Here is a 16,527-nt window from a genome sequence, read left to right as displayed (position 1 = left end):
TATATATATATATATATATATATATATATTCACATATATGTTAAAAATTATATTTGGAAATAATTTATTCATGTTAGTAGTTCTGAGGATTAGATTTATTTCTTAATATAACTTTATTTCATTTCCTACTTTAGATTTATTTTCTTGGAATAGATTTATTCCTTTTTATGTTTTTGGCTTTCTTATTTTATGTTGTTTCTTTTATCTCCAAATAATAAATATAAATTGATTAATGGGAGATATTAGGTGTTATAACTTTTTTTTCCTGTTGTTTCTTTCTTATTGTCTTTCTTATTCTAGGATTCATGTAAGGGTTATTCATAACTTCTTTCATATCAATAAAAATTTTCCACATTATTCTGAATTTTAACATAGCATCAGAGTCGTGAAACAAATCCTAGAGTCTCTGGCAGTGGAGATCTATCATCGGAACCTCTCTCTCCATTCAATCAATTGAAGGGTTTCTGGGCGGTTCTGTTCTTCTCTCTTCTGTTTCTAAAAAGTGATTCATTAGACTTCATATTGGAATTGTTTCCTCAATCTATTTCTGGCTCTTCATGTTGCATTAGGCAGTAGGTTTGAAGTCCGCACATCTTCCTTCATTCATGCAATCATCATGGGTTGATTCCGTCGCGAACGCTGAGATCTTGGCGGGCGCGGTATCTGGAAACAACGACACCACCTCCCCCAACGCTGGTACTGCGGTGGCTTCTCATTGTGAGCTAATTCTTTCGTCTCTCATCTCTGTAATCGTCCTCCTGCTTCAAATCCCCACGCTCTTTCGCAGCCCGGCGGTGGCTCTACTGCTTGTAGGCCTTCAGGGTACCCCGTACCTTCTGGTGTTAATCAATGTGTAAGCGGTGGGGGTGGCCATGATGTCTGCCGCTCCAGCTATGGTGACAAGCATCTGTTATGTGGTAGTGGTGGGTGGAGTTCCCAGAACAGTGGTTGGGACCGAGGTGGGGATCGGAAAGTCAATCCTTTTGGAAATGAGGATGATAAAACCGAAGCGGCTTTCAATGAACAACATAAAATTGAGATAAATTTTGATGCTTACGAAGAAATTTCGGTTGAGACTAGCGGTAATAATGTGTCGCCTACCGCCAATACCTTTTCTGAGATTGATCTTGGATCGACTTTAAATGAGAACATTAGGCGATGCATGTAATCTGACCAGTGCAACGGCATGCAATTCCAAGATCAGATGGCCTATGCACAGACAGAGTCGGGAAAGAATACAGTATTTTGCTTTCCCATTATAAGTAGGATCATGAGGAGCACGCCTGCATAGAGAACTAAAAGAGCTCGAATTGTTTTCCCATTTGCTTTGATTTTATCGCCAACCCACGAACCTTCTGTTCAGATACATGAGGAGGTTAGGAAGTTGGCTTATCAAACTGGCATTAAGGTGGTTGTTGCTTATGGTGGAACCTCAATTAATAATCGGTTGCGGGACTTCAAGAGGGGTGTTGATGTACTTGTTGTCACTCGAGGCAGATTGGTTGATCCACTTGAAAGGGTTAGTGTCATTATCAATGATCAAGTATTTAGCATTAGATGAAGTTGATAGAATGGTTGACATGGGGTTTAAGCCACAAATCAGAAAGATTGTGGAGCAAATGGACATGGCTCTGCCCGTTACGTACTTGTTGTTTGACTTCAAAAGAATCGCAACAAGGACATCCCAACCAGTAGCCTTAGAAATTCTTTCTCCTTTCGTACGTAGTCATAAGCCCAATGCATGCTTAGGGTTAGAATTCTGCTAAGTTGGGATTTTTCTTGCAACAGGCCCTCCTCTTGAGCCTTTTCTGTAGTAGGCTCTCCTGTGGAGCTTTTCACTACAACAAACTCTCCTTTTGAGTTTTTCTCTGCAGTAGGCTCTCCTCCGAAGCTTTTCCCTATATTAGGCCCTCATTGAGAACTTTTCCTGCAGCAGACCTTCCTCTAGTGCTTTTTTTTTGCAGTAAGCCCTCCATAATTTTTTCTGTAGCTAGCTTTTTTTCGAAGCCTTTTTTATGCAGCAGGCCCTCCTCTAGGTCTTTTTCCTTTTTTCTTTTTTTTCTGCAGGTCTTACCTTGTAGCTTTTTTTGGAGAATGTCTACTTCCCTGCAAACTCACCTGTAGAATTATTTGTAGGAGCATTCCGCCTACCTACAAACACTGTAGGAGCTGCAGCCAAACACAACCGTGATCAACTAGAAGTCAAATTTTTCTGAGGTTGTCTACTTCCCTTCTAACTCCCTTGCAACATTACTTATAGAAGTGTTTTGTCTACCTATAGACATTGCAAGAATTGCACTTAAAGACAATCACAATCAACTGGAAGTCAATTTTTCTGTAGGTTATCTACTTCCCAGCAAACTCTCCTGCAACATTATCTGTAGGAGTCTTCTGCCTACCTACAGATACTAGAGGAACTGCAGTCAAAGATAACTGCAATTCGGGGTGAAGGCTTCAAGTTCTACTTCATGGGATTTCCCTCGTCCATTGTTTGATGTTTTCAAATACAAGTTGAACATTGTTTTTAACCATATTGCAACTTGAGTGGCAATATTAGAAGTTATATTAGGAAATAATTTATTTTTGTTAGAAGTTAGGAGGATAAGATTTATTTCCTAATATAACTTTATTTCCTTTACTATTTTAGATTTATTATTTGGATTGGATTTATTTTCTTTCATATTTTAGGCTTTCATATTTTATGTTGTTAACTTTATCTCCAAATAATTAACATGAATTGATTAATTGGAGATATTAGGTGTAATATCTTTCTTTTCGTGTATTTCTTTTCTATTTTCTTTCATATTCTAGAATTCATGTAAGGGTTATATATTCCACATTTCATATCAATAAAAATATTCTACATAATTTATACAATTTGAACTTATATGTTTCATTGCATGAATTTTGCCGAGCTTGTCTCCTCTGATTCTTTTTTTTTTAGTCTGGTCATGGGTTGGTTAAGATTTTTGGATGCTGGCAGAATTATTTCTTGCATAGAAAGTCCCAGCACTGTAAGATTTTTTGTGCTTGTCCTCCTGAAATTTGAAACTTCCTTATTAATTTTTAATTTGACCTTAGAGTCTTATTTGAGATTATTTCAAACTCCTATTGGATTGATCGCTGAAATGGGTTATTTGCAGGCTTATATGATTCCTGTTTGCGTTGAAGAAGTTGAAGGTACTTGGATGAAATGGCCAAGGGAATTGAATAGCATGGTGTTTTTTTTGTTTATGCACATGTTAATATTTTCAATCGTCTCTGCTAGAACAAATTAATGCATGATAATACCACTGGCACAAGACCACACCAAACACCCCGCCCCAGAACACACATTAATTTAATTTTCATCAATGCAGTTTTCTTAGATCAGATTTACAATAGAATGATGGTATTAACTAGTAAACACAAGGAAATGTGATGTTCTTGTTTCTGATTGAAAATGTCATTCTTTTTCATGCCATTAACCATTTTCCAAGCCTTTCACCACCGATTCATTTGGGATTTATTTCTGTAGGATGCCTCGAATAATTTGAACATATTCGCTTCTTGTGTGCAAAAGATAGATTGTTCCAAAATTGTATGATTGCGTGCTTTTGTGATTGATTTGATGTTGTACGGTGAGCTTGATATAGTTTGGACTCCAATAATTTTCTCTCAACTGTCCGAAGAGAGTTTTAGGAGAGTCTTTATATATTTATGGTTCAAATTTTTAGAAGACATTGTTTTTTTTGGCTAGACATTACCGAAAGATTTTGCTCTATTTTATAAGGATTTTAAGGGTCTGTTTGGGGCAACTGTTGACTATTTATAATTTGATGATAAGCAGATTATTCTGATATTCTGATAATCTGCAGATTATCAGAATAAACTAACTTGCTTTTTGGGACAGTTTATTCAGAACAGTTTACTAGGAGTTGTTGAAAATGATCATTCTGCTGCTGTTCGGTTAAGCTGTTTGCAACATAACTGTTTATGGAAAATAATAGATAAAACAAATGTCAAGTACAATAATGAAATCGTGTACTGCAATTGATCTTAACAGGCATTCCACCATGAGCTCTCAGGTCGGCACATGAATGTATAAGAAACAAGGGCTACCTTCATCACCCAAATATCACAGAATTCCTATGTACAAACCTACATTCATATTCATTGGAAAGATAATTCAAATGCATTGGAAAGTCGTTTGTATTTCGATAGAAATTTGCCACAACCAATATCACTGTATGTATGTAAAATGTCATTTCCACTGTATGAATGTAGAATGCCCCATTATACCGAAACATAGAAATGAGACAGCATTCCACTAATGTGCAAGCAAAGATAGAACCAAAATTCCCAAACATTCCAACATTCCCCCTCATTACATGCACAAATTTGATTTGTAGCATGTCAACGTTTCAATATTGTAACTCAGAAAATTTTGAGGCATCAGAACAAGGTCATAAGTATGTAAGAAAGCCATGGGAAAGCTTATGCTCTTTCAAATAACTGCATCATATTTGAAAATCCAACATTCCGAAGCATAAATTTGCAATAGAGATGAAGGAAGAAGCGGAAGGAATTCTCATGTGTCTGGGGCAAGAAGGCAATGATTCCTACTGAAGCATTGAACCCTCATGCCCTAGCAGAAAGAGAAGGAGAAGAGAAAGAAGGAGGAGGCGAGTGCGAGAGAAGTTTCCTACGATTGGGAAGGCATAATCAGCTGAAGATAATACCTTATGTGCGCCGATCTCTGTCAATGTGAAGGAGCAAAGGGTCGATTCTTCTCGAAAGAGCGAGGGCGAGGGAGATCTCGGAAGGGCAACAAAGGAATTCTTGCAAAAATCATACGCGGGACGCAGGGTTCCTCCGACTTGCGAAGGTATTAAGGAAATCGTGATATCCGAACACCGCGACACCAAATCGTTCAACCGACGTGATATTCAAACAGGGCGGTGGCGTTTTCAAAACTCCGCCTCACCCTTTTCAAAACTCCGCCTCACCCTATAAGCTGCCCAAAATGGGCACTAAGTTATGGTCCCAAGTTTCCTATGTAAGCCCCTATGGTTAAATATCCCTCCCGATGTTGAGAGAAAATTTTACAATAAGGCTGGGCAGCTTGTGTTGATTACTCTTAGTCACAACAAATTTTAGTTTTACAATAAAGAAATTTACCACCAATAGTTTAGAGTTGGTGGTTGGGTGAATGATAATGAACTCGATCAAGCTTCCATCGATTGGTCATCGTGGGCTATTATGGACCATGGCCTATTTAGTTAGATGAGTTAGTTGACCCAACCTAGCAATGGATCCATATAAGTACTCGTGGATTTCGTCATCCGATGATCTTATAGGCTTATGGTGGATGTTTGTCTAAGAGAATACTTTTTAGTCAAATTTAACTAACAGAGTGCCCTGTACTCTATCAAACACACCCTATGATTCACAACTTAAGGGAGTTGAGTTATTGGGGAATATTCAAGTTTTGTCCATAAGCATAATATAGTGGTGTCATTTCATTAAAAAATTGTTGGTTATAGATCACCAATCATAACAATTCTTTTTGTGATGCAATTTAGTGGCAAAATCACACAATTAGATGTCATCATTTTTATTCTCTTGAGTTCTTATACGAGTAAATATAGAGTTATGTTTGATATGATACTAATTTTTTGGTAGCTTAGGTTAATATTAAATGTCTCACTTGACAACTGTTGTGAGAAGTCAATGAATTTTTTTTTTAATGTTTCGACAATAAATTTCACTTGTGAATTTTAAATTTTATAATTTTCTTAATCTTTTGTATGTCTGTGAATTTAGGTCTCTAAAAGATTTGGATAGAACATGGGGCATTTTGATGATAAAATCTTCTATTGTTGAAATTTTTGTTTAACATTGCAATCATCAAGCTTTTTGAAATTTTGAATTTTGTTGTTTGAAATTTGTTTTCTTTGCACACTTGCCGCCACAGGACCGGGTTTGTGATTTTTCATATGATTTAAATTTATTTGAAAATCCTTCGCGATATGGTCCTTATCAATTCAACCTCAATGGTAGAGGATCAAGTTCAAAAGTTCAAAACCTTCGCGATATGGTCTTTGGGGCAGTTGCAGCTTAATAATAAGTTGTTGCGCAGCAGCTGCGACAGGAGCTGCGACAGGAAGTTGTTGTGCAGAAGCTGCTAAGCATAAACTCGTTGTCTGTTTGTTTTTTGCAGTTTGAAAACAACAGTGTTGCAGCAGTTTCTGGACAAATGACTATTCTGCCCCTGTATAATAATATTGTTTGCAACATAATTGTTCATATCAGCACATTCTATACTTTAAAAGCAAATATCTAGTGCGACACATTATAAAATAAAGATAAACACCTCACTTAACAGTAAGTAACATAACTACGAAAATAAAAAAAATATTATTTAATTAATAATTATGAAGACAACATATATGACGACATATAAACCAATGAATGATTCTTTGACCTTATAAAAAAAAAATTTGGTTTTCTTTAACCCATATAATATCAAGTTTGTATGTATCACATATGCATATCATAATTAAAAAGACATCTAGAAGAACCTCAAAAATTGTAGCACCGAAAAAAAAAGTGGAACTTGGTTGTCTTCATAAGGATTTCACATTTGACATCATCCAATAACAATATACAGACCATCCAGAACAACCCATAAGATCAAACGTCTCATCATATATCTCTAAAATCCACCAAAAGAAAAAAAAAGAAATGCAAAAGAAAAAAAACACATACAATTTGCGTAAAAAAATAAAAACATTAAGTATCAAATGTATAAGGAACCGAAATAAATATGAGCTGTATAAAATATTGATATAAGAAATAGTGGATGTCTTCAACAACTACTACAATTAATAATATGATAAAAACTAACATTCCCTCTAATCATTCTGCAACCATCGCATTCGTAATTCATTCCCCCAACTTTGTCATCTCACTTTCACCTTCCCCGTTTTTAGTGAAGGCCTCGAGAATATCATTTTTAGCCTATGTCAAAGACTGTCCAAGACGGTACTTATATGTCTTGGCAGAGACATGTTCTTGATCCTCGTCCGCCCAATGATAGTCGATGTTGTTTTAGGAAGAATGCTACCGAATATAATTGCGCAGAGTCGTCGTAGCAATTACAATCTACATCTGTTTGAGAAACGGGTAAGATGACATGTCGCGAAATATAACCAAACACCAAAAGTCTTCTCAATGTCACAGCATAAGGAGGAATATCTTTTGTTGAATATTTCTTTCTTGCCCGTGCGACATTGTTGGCTCACTTAAAATCAGATATGTGGTATCTCGTGTCAGGATAGAGCTTGAGATACATTCGTTGCAACGAATACCCAACATCGATCAAATAGTATTTACCTGATGTGAATTGAATGAATAATGTTGAAGGAAAAAAGAATTAGGAGAGTTGTTTATTCTCAAGAGAACTTGTGGGTGGATGTAGGAATTTGTATTTTTTTTTCGTGTTGTATATTTAAACATTCGGTTGTTATGTGTACTGTCCTCCCAACTGATCATAATAAAAGTGAAGCACATGTTGAAGTCACATACCGCCATAACATTCTGCGTCGGGGACCCATAACAGCTAATGAATGTGTTCTTCTCATTATTTAGAACACGCGCATCAACATGTGTTCCATTGATTGTTCTGATATAATTCTAGAAATATAACAAAAGGTTACGTAATTACAATATTTATATGAAAATTGAATATAATAAATAAGAGAAATTTCTTTAAAGTACGACATATACGCATTGTACCAAATCTTTGTTGGGGTCTGTTCGAATATAGGATCTGTTGGTTTTATAACTTGTGAAGAAAAACTAACAAGTGCATTCAACTCTATTGAGAAATATTTATAAATCGTTTCAGAAGAGTGTTGAAATCGCTTCATGACTTCTCGCATTAATTCATTATGCATTAATATGTAGAGTGTTATTGCTAACACCTTTTCTGAGGTTGTTCTGGATGAGCCGTGAAATTCATAATTTTTGTGTAGTTTCTTCAGCAAATCAATGAATATCGCTCGTGTCATGCATAACATATTGATAAATCCCGTTGGGTGGCTTGCAAGCAACTCCCCAACTCATTTGCCACCAACATATGATTATGTCATGCTAGTTATAGTGTACGTACATCAAGCATACTGCAGCTGCAACTCTCCTTCCACGTCTTTCTTTAGTTGTATCCATGTATTGCGGTATCGAAGTAGCTTACACATAGGCATCAATGAATTAGCTACAATCATATAAGGTTACGAACAAAACCGCTATAAGAAAATAACATTACTAAAGTAAATATAAAACATAATGAGGAATGAAAGTCTCTTAAGTGAAGTGGCATGTTCTTAGAAGCATAAATATCTAAAGTATCATGAAAAACCATAAACAAATAGAAATGTCCTACAATAATCTAATAAAACCTATGTTGCATTTATGCGAGGATCCAAGCAACGTAGGTGTCTTTTCTAAGAAATTTGAATGTTTTGGATGCATTAGTGTTGGCTGCTTTGTAAATGAGGGATGTTTAATCTATTTCTGCGAGGATCAAGATATTTTAAACTCCATACACCTGATATCATATTCGTAGTCCACCATTTTCATCATGCTTGGCCGAATCGCCTATGGAAGAGCTCTTTGGGAAATTTTGACTCTTCAAATTCATTAGCATCACTTGTTTTGTAAATTTGCGATGTTGGGCAATTTGATTGTGCTCTAGCCAATCCCGATTAGATTCACCTAACACTGTATCCATCATATGCTATTGTCATTATATTTGCTCGATCTGACTTTTAGAGCAGTATGAAAGGTCAACACTCCACACCCACAATAAGAATATCTTAATTGATAGTTTTCATACTTACAGATGGAAGAAATAATAAATTAGTGATAAACTTGCTGATAAATTATTGCCAAACTACTAACAAACTGCTTAATAACCTAATGACATTAACTTGAGCAACTCTAAAAAGTCATGAAATTTAAGAGGCGTAAAAAACTAAAATATCTATGAATAGAAAATTCAGAATTTTTCTACACGACATGAGCTCTCTAATAGCCATGTTGCGCTCTCTATGTTAATTTTTATGATTTTCTGATGAGGTAGATAGATTAGAACCATTTTTCCTGGATCATTATCTGGAATCTGCTAGGTGACTAGATTGGAAAATTATTCTGTTTTCAAATTTGCAGTTCTGAATGCTATTTTTAGAAATTATCTCATCAGAATGAGGTTCTCAGTAGCGTCACATTATTGGTCTGTAGATTTGACGACAACAATTTTTTGAAGGATCATTATCTTTTTTATATGACTCTGTGAGTTAAACAGACTTTATTTGTTTTGTCTGAAGGTGGAGAAATTGCAATGAAATCCAACCCTTGATTTTACCTTTTTAATCGCTTCTGTTTTTTTTTTTTTTTTTTTTTTTTCACTTTTTTGCTTCCAAGCACAGCCTAAAGACACTTCTAATTTGAACTTTTGAAGTTCTTGATAGCTTTCTTAGCGGTTGCCTAGTGTTAAAGCTTAATGCATAAACGAATTGTGAGTCTTCTTTTGAGGGGACTTTTGAATATTGTGGACTAACTGAGATCATTTATTTTTTATTTTATTTTAGAAATTTTGTATTTTTATTTTTTAATTGTTTTATTTTTAAATAAATAAATGAAATTGTCTTTATAACATTCAAAAATAACTTTTGAATATTTTTAAGTATTTTAGAAAACACATATTACTCGACCATAGATGCAATTGTCATTGAAAGATAATAGCTTAGACTTTATGCATTCAAGAAATTAAATTAAACAATATTTATGCATTCAATAAATTAAATTCATTGAAGAAAAAACTAAAAAAATTAATAGCTTAGACTTTAATTTTTTTTTTATTCAGATAGAAGTCATCCTAGAAATTATGTAAATGTAATTATAGATAAGGGCTTGAAAGATAATGCTGTAAAATTTATTAGAATTGGAGATAAAAGTATAGCTCTAAAGATTGTTGTTGATATTAAGATTCTTAATGTTATAAGTGTTTATGATTTTGAAGTAGGTTTGAATATATGCTTAAAATAAAAATTTTAGAATTATCTAAAAGAATTAATACAAAAGATATACCTTTTCAAGAAAGAATTTTTGTTGGAGATTTAAATAGACTTGTTGGTGGAGTGGTAGAAGATTTTATAAGTATTCATGGTGGCTATTGTTTTGGAGTGACTAATGAAGAGGTTAGAGCCATATTTGCTTTTGTTTTAGCTTGTGAATTTCTTATTGCTAACATTCTATTTTTTAAAAGAAAGATGAACATATTATTATTTATAAGAATGTATCTAATAAAACATAAATTAATTATTTTCTTACGAGAAAAATAAATTGTCGAGGTTATAAAGATTGTATGGTCATTTCAAGTGAAAGGCTAAAAATTCAATATCGTGCATTAGTTTTGAATTTTAAAATGAAGTGTCGAAAGTTGAAAAATATAATAAAATATTGTTATAGTATTAGATGGGGACACTTAAAATTTTATGAGTAAACTTCAAAATCTTAAGAAGCTAATATTATATGGGATAAAATAAGGTGTACTATTAAGCAAATTGCAAAATATATAGTTGAAGAATTAGAACGGAAACATTTATGAATACAATTGTTTGTGGTTAAATAATAATGTACAGGAAAATATAAAAAATAAGAAATTTTATGATAAAAATTGCTTTAGATGTAATTGCATGAAGAATGAAGAGAAATATAAAGTCGTTTATAGAGAGTCTGAGAGAATAATTTTTTATGTTAAAAAATTTTTTTAATGATCTTCATAATAAATTAAATACAAAAAAGAGTGAATTTTTTATGTATAAATTAGTCAAACAAAGAGATAAGAAATGTAAAGATTTAGTTCGAGAAAAGTGCATTAAGGATTAAAACCAAAAAGTGTTTTTTTTAGAAGAGAATATTCAATATATGTGGGCAATATATCTTGATAAATTTCTCAATGAAGATTGTGAAATATGATTGAATTTTGGGATCTTAATATTGTAAATAATAATAAAAAATTTTAGTTCTATCGTCGCTTCAGTAAAATGGAAGTTGAGGCTTTAAAGAAAATGAAGTATGAAATAATAGTAGGACCTAATGGTATTCCAATAGAAGTTTTTAAATATTTAGAAGATTTGAAAAGTTTTTGGTTATTAAACTTTTTAGCATAATTTTAAAAAATAAAAAGATACTCAATGAGTGGAGAAAGAGTTTATTGGTTTATATTTTTAATAATAAATGATGTACAATTGTGTGCAAATCATAGAGGAATTAACTTAATGTGTCATACATTAAATTCATGGAAGAGAGTAATTGGACATATGTTATAAAGTTGTACAAAAATTTCTCAAAATCAGTTTAGATTCATGTCGGGCAAGTCTATTATGAAAGTTATACATTTATTGAGATGTTTGATCAAGAAGTACATAGAGAGTAAGGAGGATCTACATTTGATTTTACTGATTTAGAAAAAATATATATGATAAGGTTCCTAGAAAAGTACTTTGGAGAGTTCTAGAAAAAAAAAATTATTGATATTGCATATATTCAAATCATTAAAGATATGTATGGTAGAGCTGCTACTTGTGTTCGAACACAAGGAGGATTGACAGTATTTTCTTGTTTATGTTGGATTACATCAGGGATCAACTTTAATCCTATATCTTTTTGTTATAGCTATGAATGACATTTACAAGATGATGTACCTTAGTGTATGATTTTCGCTAATGATATCTTTCTTGTGGATAAGACTATAGAGAGTTTTGGAAAAACTTGAATTATGGAGTTCAACTTTAGAGTAAAAGCTTTCGTTTGACTAGATCTAAAATTGGATATATGAAATGTAATTATAGTAGTAGTAGATCTAACAGCGGAGTTGTAGTAATGGTCAATGAAGTCATTAAAAGGAGTGATCGTTTTAGATATATTGGGTCTATCGTTTAAAGTAGTGGTCATATAGATGGGGATGTTATTAAAATAAAATTTTAGTTGGATCGTTTAGGTGGAGGAATGCATCAAGATTATTGTATGATAGAAAAGAACCGCTTAAACTATAAGGTAAATTTTATAAGATGATAGTGAGACCTACAATACTTCATGGTGCAAAATATTGGCTTGTAAAAGGAAAGCATAAATAAGTTAAGTGTTGATGACATGAGAATGCTAAGTTGGATGAGTGACTTTACACTTAGAGATGAAATGTGAAACAAATATATCCGTAAAAGGGTTGGAGTAGATCCAGTGGTAGACAAGATTAGGGAGAGTCACCTTAGATGATTTGGTCACATTAAACGTCTACCTTCAAATGATCCAGTTACTCAGTTAGGAGAGTAGATGTTTTAGATTTGACTTATGTTAAGAAAGTTAGAGATAGACCTAAAAAGACATGGACATGTTTTAATAAAAATGATCATAATTTATTAGAATTAAATGAAAATATCATACTCAATATGACACAAAGGAGAAAAAGGATTAATGTAGCTGCTCATTAATGTGCTCTTTCCTAGCTGCTATAACGTTTGCTGGGTGCATAATGGAAGCATCGTTCTATAACACAATAACTCACCCTTTTGAGTGGAGGCATATTATCATAGGTTGGTGTTTTAAACACGCTTCTTGAGGAAACCCTATTAAGTTATTGTCTTTTGGTGGGCTTTTTCCCAAGTTTTCTCTTACATTTTTCAGATGAATGATGGAAATATAATTCTATAAAATGTTAAACTATGGTATAAAAAGGCCTATGAAGTATCAAATATCTTTTTTGAAAATAGATTATTGATTGCAACTTATTGTATATTAGCCTTATCATGTTAATGCATGTTTATTAATTCAAGTTGTGTTACTTGAGCTTTATAGATATCTTGTCGCATAAAGTTGACGTTATTGATACTACAGATATTGTGAGTGTTGCTCAATACATTCTTGTTGTGGAGAAAGAATCAGGTAAGGCTAGAATCCATCAAATATAAAAAATAAAAAAGAAAAAAAGAAAAAAAAGGGAAAAAATATGACCATCACTTAATTATTTCTCTTTGTTCTTACAACAGTTTTTCAGCGCCTGGCAAATGACAAATTTTGTGAAAGACATCATTGCATAGTCATCACAGTAAGCATGCGTTTATTTTGACAATCTGTGCCGACTTCTATATTTCTATTTTATCTGCAATAATGCCTCAAAGCAATATTATGCAGGGGCGAGGCTATCCAGACGTTCCTACTAGAAGGTATCATCTGGCATCTCCATTTCGTTTTGGTTGGTGAAAATCAACTGTTTGATTTATGTTTTCTTTGTTGACCAATTAAACAACATTAACTTTCTGTCAGATTCTTGCGATTACTTGTCAAAGAACTGCATTTGCCAGCATACTGCTTAGTGGATTTTGATCCTTATGGTTTTGATATCTTGACAATTTACAGATTCGGTTCAATGGTAATCTTCTTCTCTTTACTCATTTGCGCCTGCAGCGATCCATGGACCATGGTGTATATCAATTGTTGTTTAAGAAGTACTGCTCAGACTCATTTTATGCCCAAAAACCCGCATGTTTGTGGTGTCTAGTTTCTCTTGTTTATAATGTATTATGACAGTAACAAGGAAAATAATGAGAACAATACACCACTATATTGTTCATACTTTAATAGCAAATGTCGTACGATGCAAAGCTGCTGCGTGTCTCAGAGATACGCTGGCTAGGAGTATTTTTTTCTGACCTTGAAAGGTACCAACTTCCAGAACGTTGCCTCCTGACCTTGACTACTGAAGGTAAAATGCTAATGCTATGCCGTCAGAGCACTGAGAGAATGCTGTATTATCCATTGTTCTTATGCTACTAAGGTTCATTTGTTTAGATAAGAAGAAAGTTGAAGCAATGTTGTCAAGATGTTATCTGCATCAGGAGGCTCCACAGTGGAGGTTAGTGCTACAAATTTTTGCAATTCTAGCTCCATTTATGCTAGTGCTGTCTATGTCATCATTCCATAATTTCTTTTTTTTTCTATTCTTTTTCAATGAAATATGAGCATTTCAAGATTCCTTGGAAAGTTTGCAAACTCAAATTTCAATGCATGCTTCTTACTATTGTATGATATAACACCTTGTTGCTGCAAGGCGTGCGTACTTTGGGTGATAAAGTGGGTTCTTATACATTGTCAGGTTGGAACTAGAGATGATGCTGCATAAAGGGGTGAAGTTTGAGATAGAAGCATTGGCAGCTTATTCATTATCAATTCTTGCAGATGCGTACATCCCTCGTAAGATTCAGGGAGGCCATATTTGACAAACCAAATTTCTTGATTCAACCATTATTTTACAATTCAAACAAGTAGTCATGTTTTTGTGTTACTGATATGAGGGGATGATAACCCATAAGCCAACACTGATGAACCAGAATTACAAAAAGGATAGAAATTGTGAAATGGTTGAAAAAAATAGTGGGGACTCGGGAGTCTTGCTCGGCAATGCAGTTAGGGCTGCAGAGCAGGATACTTGTGTTGTTGAAGCGAAGTGTTGGAGGTGTCTAGTGTTCATCAGTCACACTACTCTTCTTCTTCCAAAACTTTGTTTGGATGGGAGGAAATGAAATGAATTCTAAATCATTCGCTAGCTCTGGATTTCCTAGTGCCTTCATTTTCTTTTACTCGTAGCAAACAAAACACGGCAAAAAACTTCACTTTCTATGGATTTCCATTGCATAGGAAAATGGTATTGGGGGAGTGTTTGTTGGAGAGAAGTGCATTTACATGGATGATACAGAAGTGGAAGTTTATTGCTCTCAGCGGACAAGCAATTTATTCTCTATTGTTCCTCTTTCCTTAACTATTTTTTATTCGTTGATCTTCTAGGCGGCCCAAACCTTTCTCTACCAGTCCATCTACAAATCGGAACATGCCTACATTGTTTTTTTCTCTATTTCCACTTGAGAGTTTTTTTCTACGTTTTGATTTATTTTTTAGGCTTCTATTGTACGAGAAAGGCACATTTGGACATTTGTGAGAAATTCCTAGTACATGCTTCACCTTTTTTAAGAAAAAAATATTACATCAGTACTATGCACGTAGAGTAACATGCGTAGCCAATGAAATCACGTCACGACACCCCGCACTTATTGTGTCCTAGGAATATTCCTGGTGTTATATAACACATGAATAACACACAATAACATATGAATAACACGGGGGAGGATTCCCGTGTTACTGCGCCGCTTTTTTTTCCCTGTTGCGCGGGATGTTGTGGCGTGATTTCATTGGCTACGCATGTTATTTCTACGTGTGTAGCACTGATGTAATATTTTTTTGATTTTTTAATCATTCATTTATACGTGATATATCACAATATCAAACTGCTGACATAAAATTTGTGGTATGTTTTACAATAAAAAAATGTGATCGTTGATGTATGCTGTCCATCAAATTATATCAAGATTTTATTAAAGAAATAAAAATAATAATTAATAGACAAAAATTGAAAACGAAATTATTCAACTAAAAATTATGTAGTTCGCAATATTGTTCAGTTATAAACATGCAACAAAATCTATTAGGCATGTATAGCAATAGCTGACTGTGAGAAGTATTGTTAAATGTCTAAAAAAATTTCTACAAATATTGAGAGTAACAAACTTAACAAAGAAGTGTATATAAAAATATTAATAAAGAAAACTTACTTATCTCAAATTTCATTACACGGGACTATGCTCTTCGGGGATCCTAACTTGTCAGCTAATTACTTATTTCTAATTAAGACTACTAAAATAAACCCTATATTAAAATTTAAAACCATATTAAGTAACAAATTTTGTAATAACAAATGGCCTAATCCATCCAAAATTAATTATTTTAAGGCTTAAATAAATGCATTAGAAGTCATTAGTCAAGCCTAGTTAACCTAAGTTACACTATGATCAACTTAGGGTAAATATCTTCAATGCAAAAATAAAGCCAAAAAATATGACCATTAAATTTAATATAATTTTATATATCTAAATAATGCTTAAAATATATTAGCTATTTTTTAAAAAATTAAACCTATTATTATAATAATTTATAATCCTTTTGAATTTATTACATTGAAATACAAAGACAATCTCAAGTATTTAGTTAAAATTTATCCCAACCTACATAACAACTAACATTTAAATGATCAATTGAGAATTTTAAAAAATAAAAATAGAATTCCTTTTACTTTGGTGGAAAAGATGAAATAGCCAAGTCATATTTACAATAAGGAAAGGAAGCTATGGCAAGGGATGATAAGAGGAAGGAGAGGATTCAATTGAAAAAAACTTCATGATTATCTAAATAAAAGGGGATTCACTCTCTATAGGTGAATGTGTGGAAGAGAGGGTCTAAGGGAAATGTGTATTATGTTCTAATACAATGGTTCTTTTAACTATGAGTTAAGATGGTTAGGAGCGCAGGATCTTAATGTGTGTTGATGGTGGACAATTGGAGAGTTTGCATTATTTGCATATAAAATGTTGGCAT

At 33.3% G+C, this 16,527-nt stretch overlaps 1 protein-coding gene across 6 annotated transcripts in view; it reads left to right on the top strand.

Annotated features, from left to right (window-relative positions):
• LOC110026934 (meiotic recombination protein SPO11-1) overlaps positions 1-15,015 on the top strand; it is a 102,694-nt gene extending 87,679 nt beyond the window's left edge. For 3 of the 6 annotated variants that reach the window (XM_020728161.1, XM_020728162.1, XM_020728159.1), the window contains exons 8-16: positions 2,945-3,014; positions 3,144-3,180; positions 12,901-12,987; positions 13,092-13,150; positions 13,237-13,268; positions 13,369-13,474; positions 13,687-13,807; positions 13,894-13,957; positions 14,198-15,015. In XM_020728161.1, coding sequence (XP_020583820.1) covers positions 2,945-3,014; positions 3,144-3,180; positions 12,901-12,987; positions 13,092-13,150; positions 13,237-13,268; positions 13,369-13,474; positions 13,687-13,807; positions 13,894-13,957; positions 14,198-14,321 — 700 coding nt within the window. In that variant the 3' untranslated portion in view covers positions 14,322-15,015. The remainder of the gene's footprint in view (positions 1-2,944; positions 3,015-3,143; positions 3,181-12,900; positions 12,988-13,091; positions 13,151-13,236; positions 13,269-13,368; positions 13,475-13,686; positions 13,808-13,893; positions 13,958-14,197) is intronic. The other 3 variants (XM_020728163.1, XM_020728164.1, XM_020728165.1) reach the window with 3 other exon arrangements.
• Positions 15,016-16,527: the final 1,512 nt, after the last annotated feature.

Source organism: Phalaenopsis equestris, unplaced genomic scaffold, assembly GCF_001263595.1.
Source record: "Phalaenopsis equestris unplaced genomic scaffold, ASM126359v1 Scaffold000404, whole genome shotgun sequence".
Lineage (NCBI taxonomy): Eukaryota > Viridiplantae > Streptophyta > Magnoliopsida > Asparagales > Orchidaceae > Phalaenopsis > Phalaenopsis equestris.
Note: the sequence above shows the minus strand (reverse complement) of the source record. Positions and strands in the feature narration are given on the sequence as shown.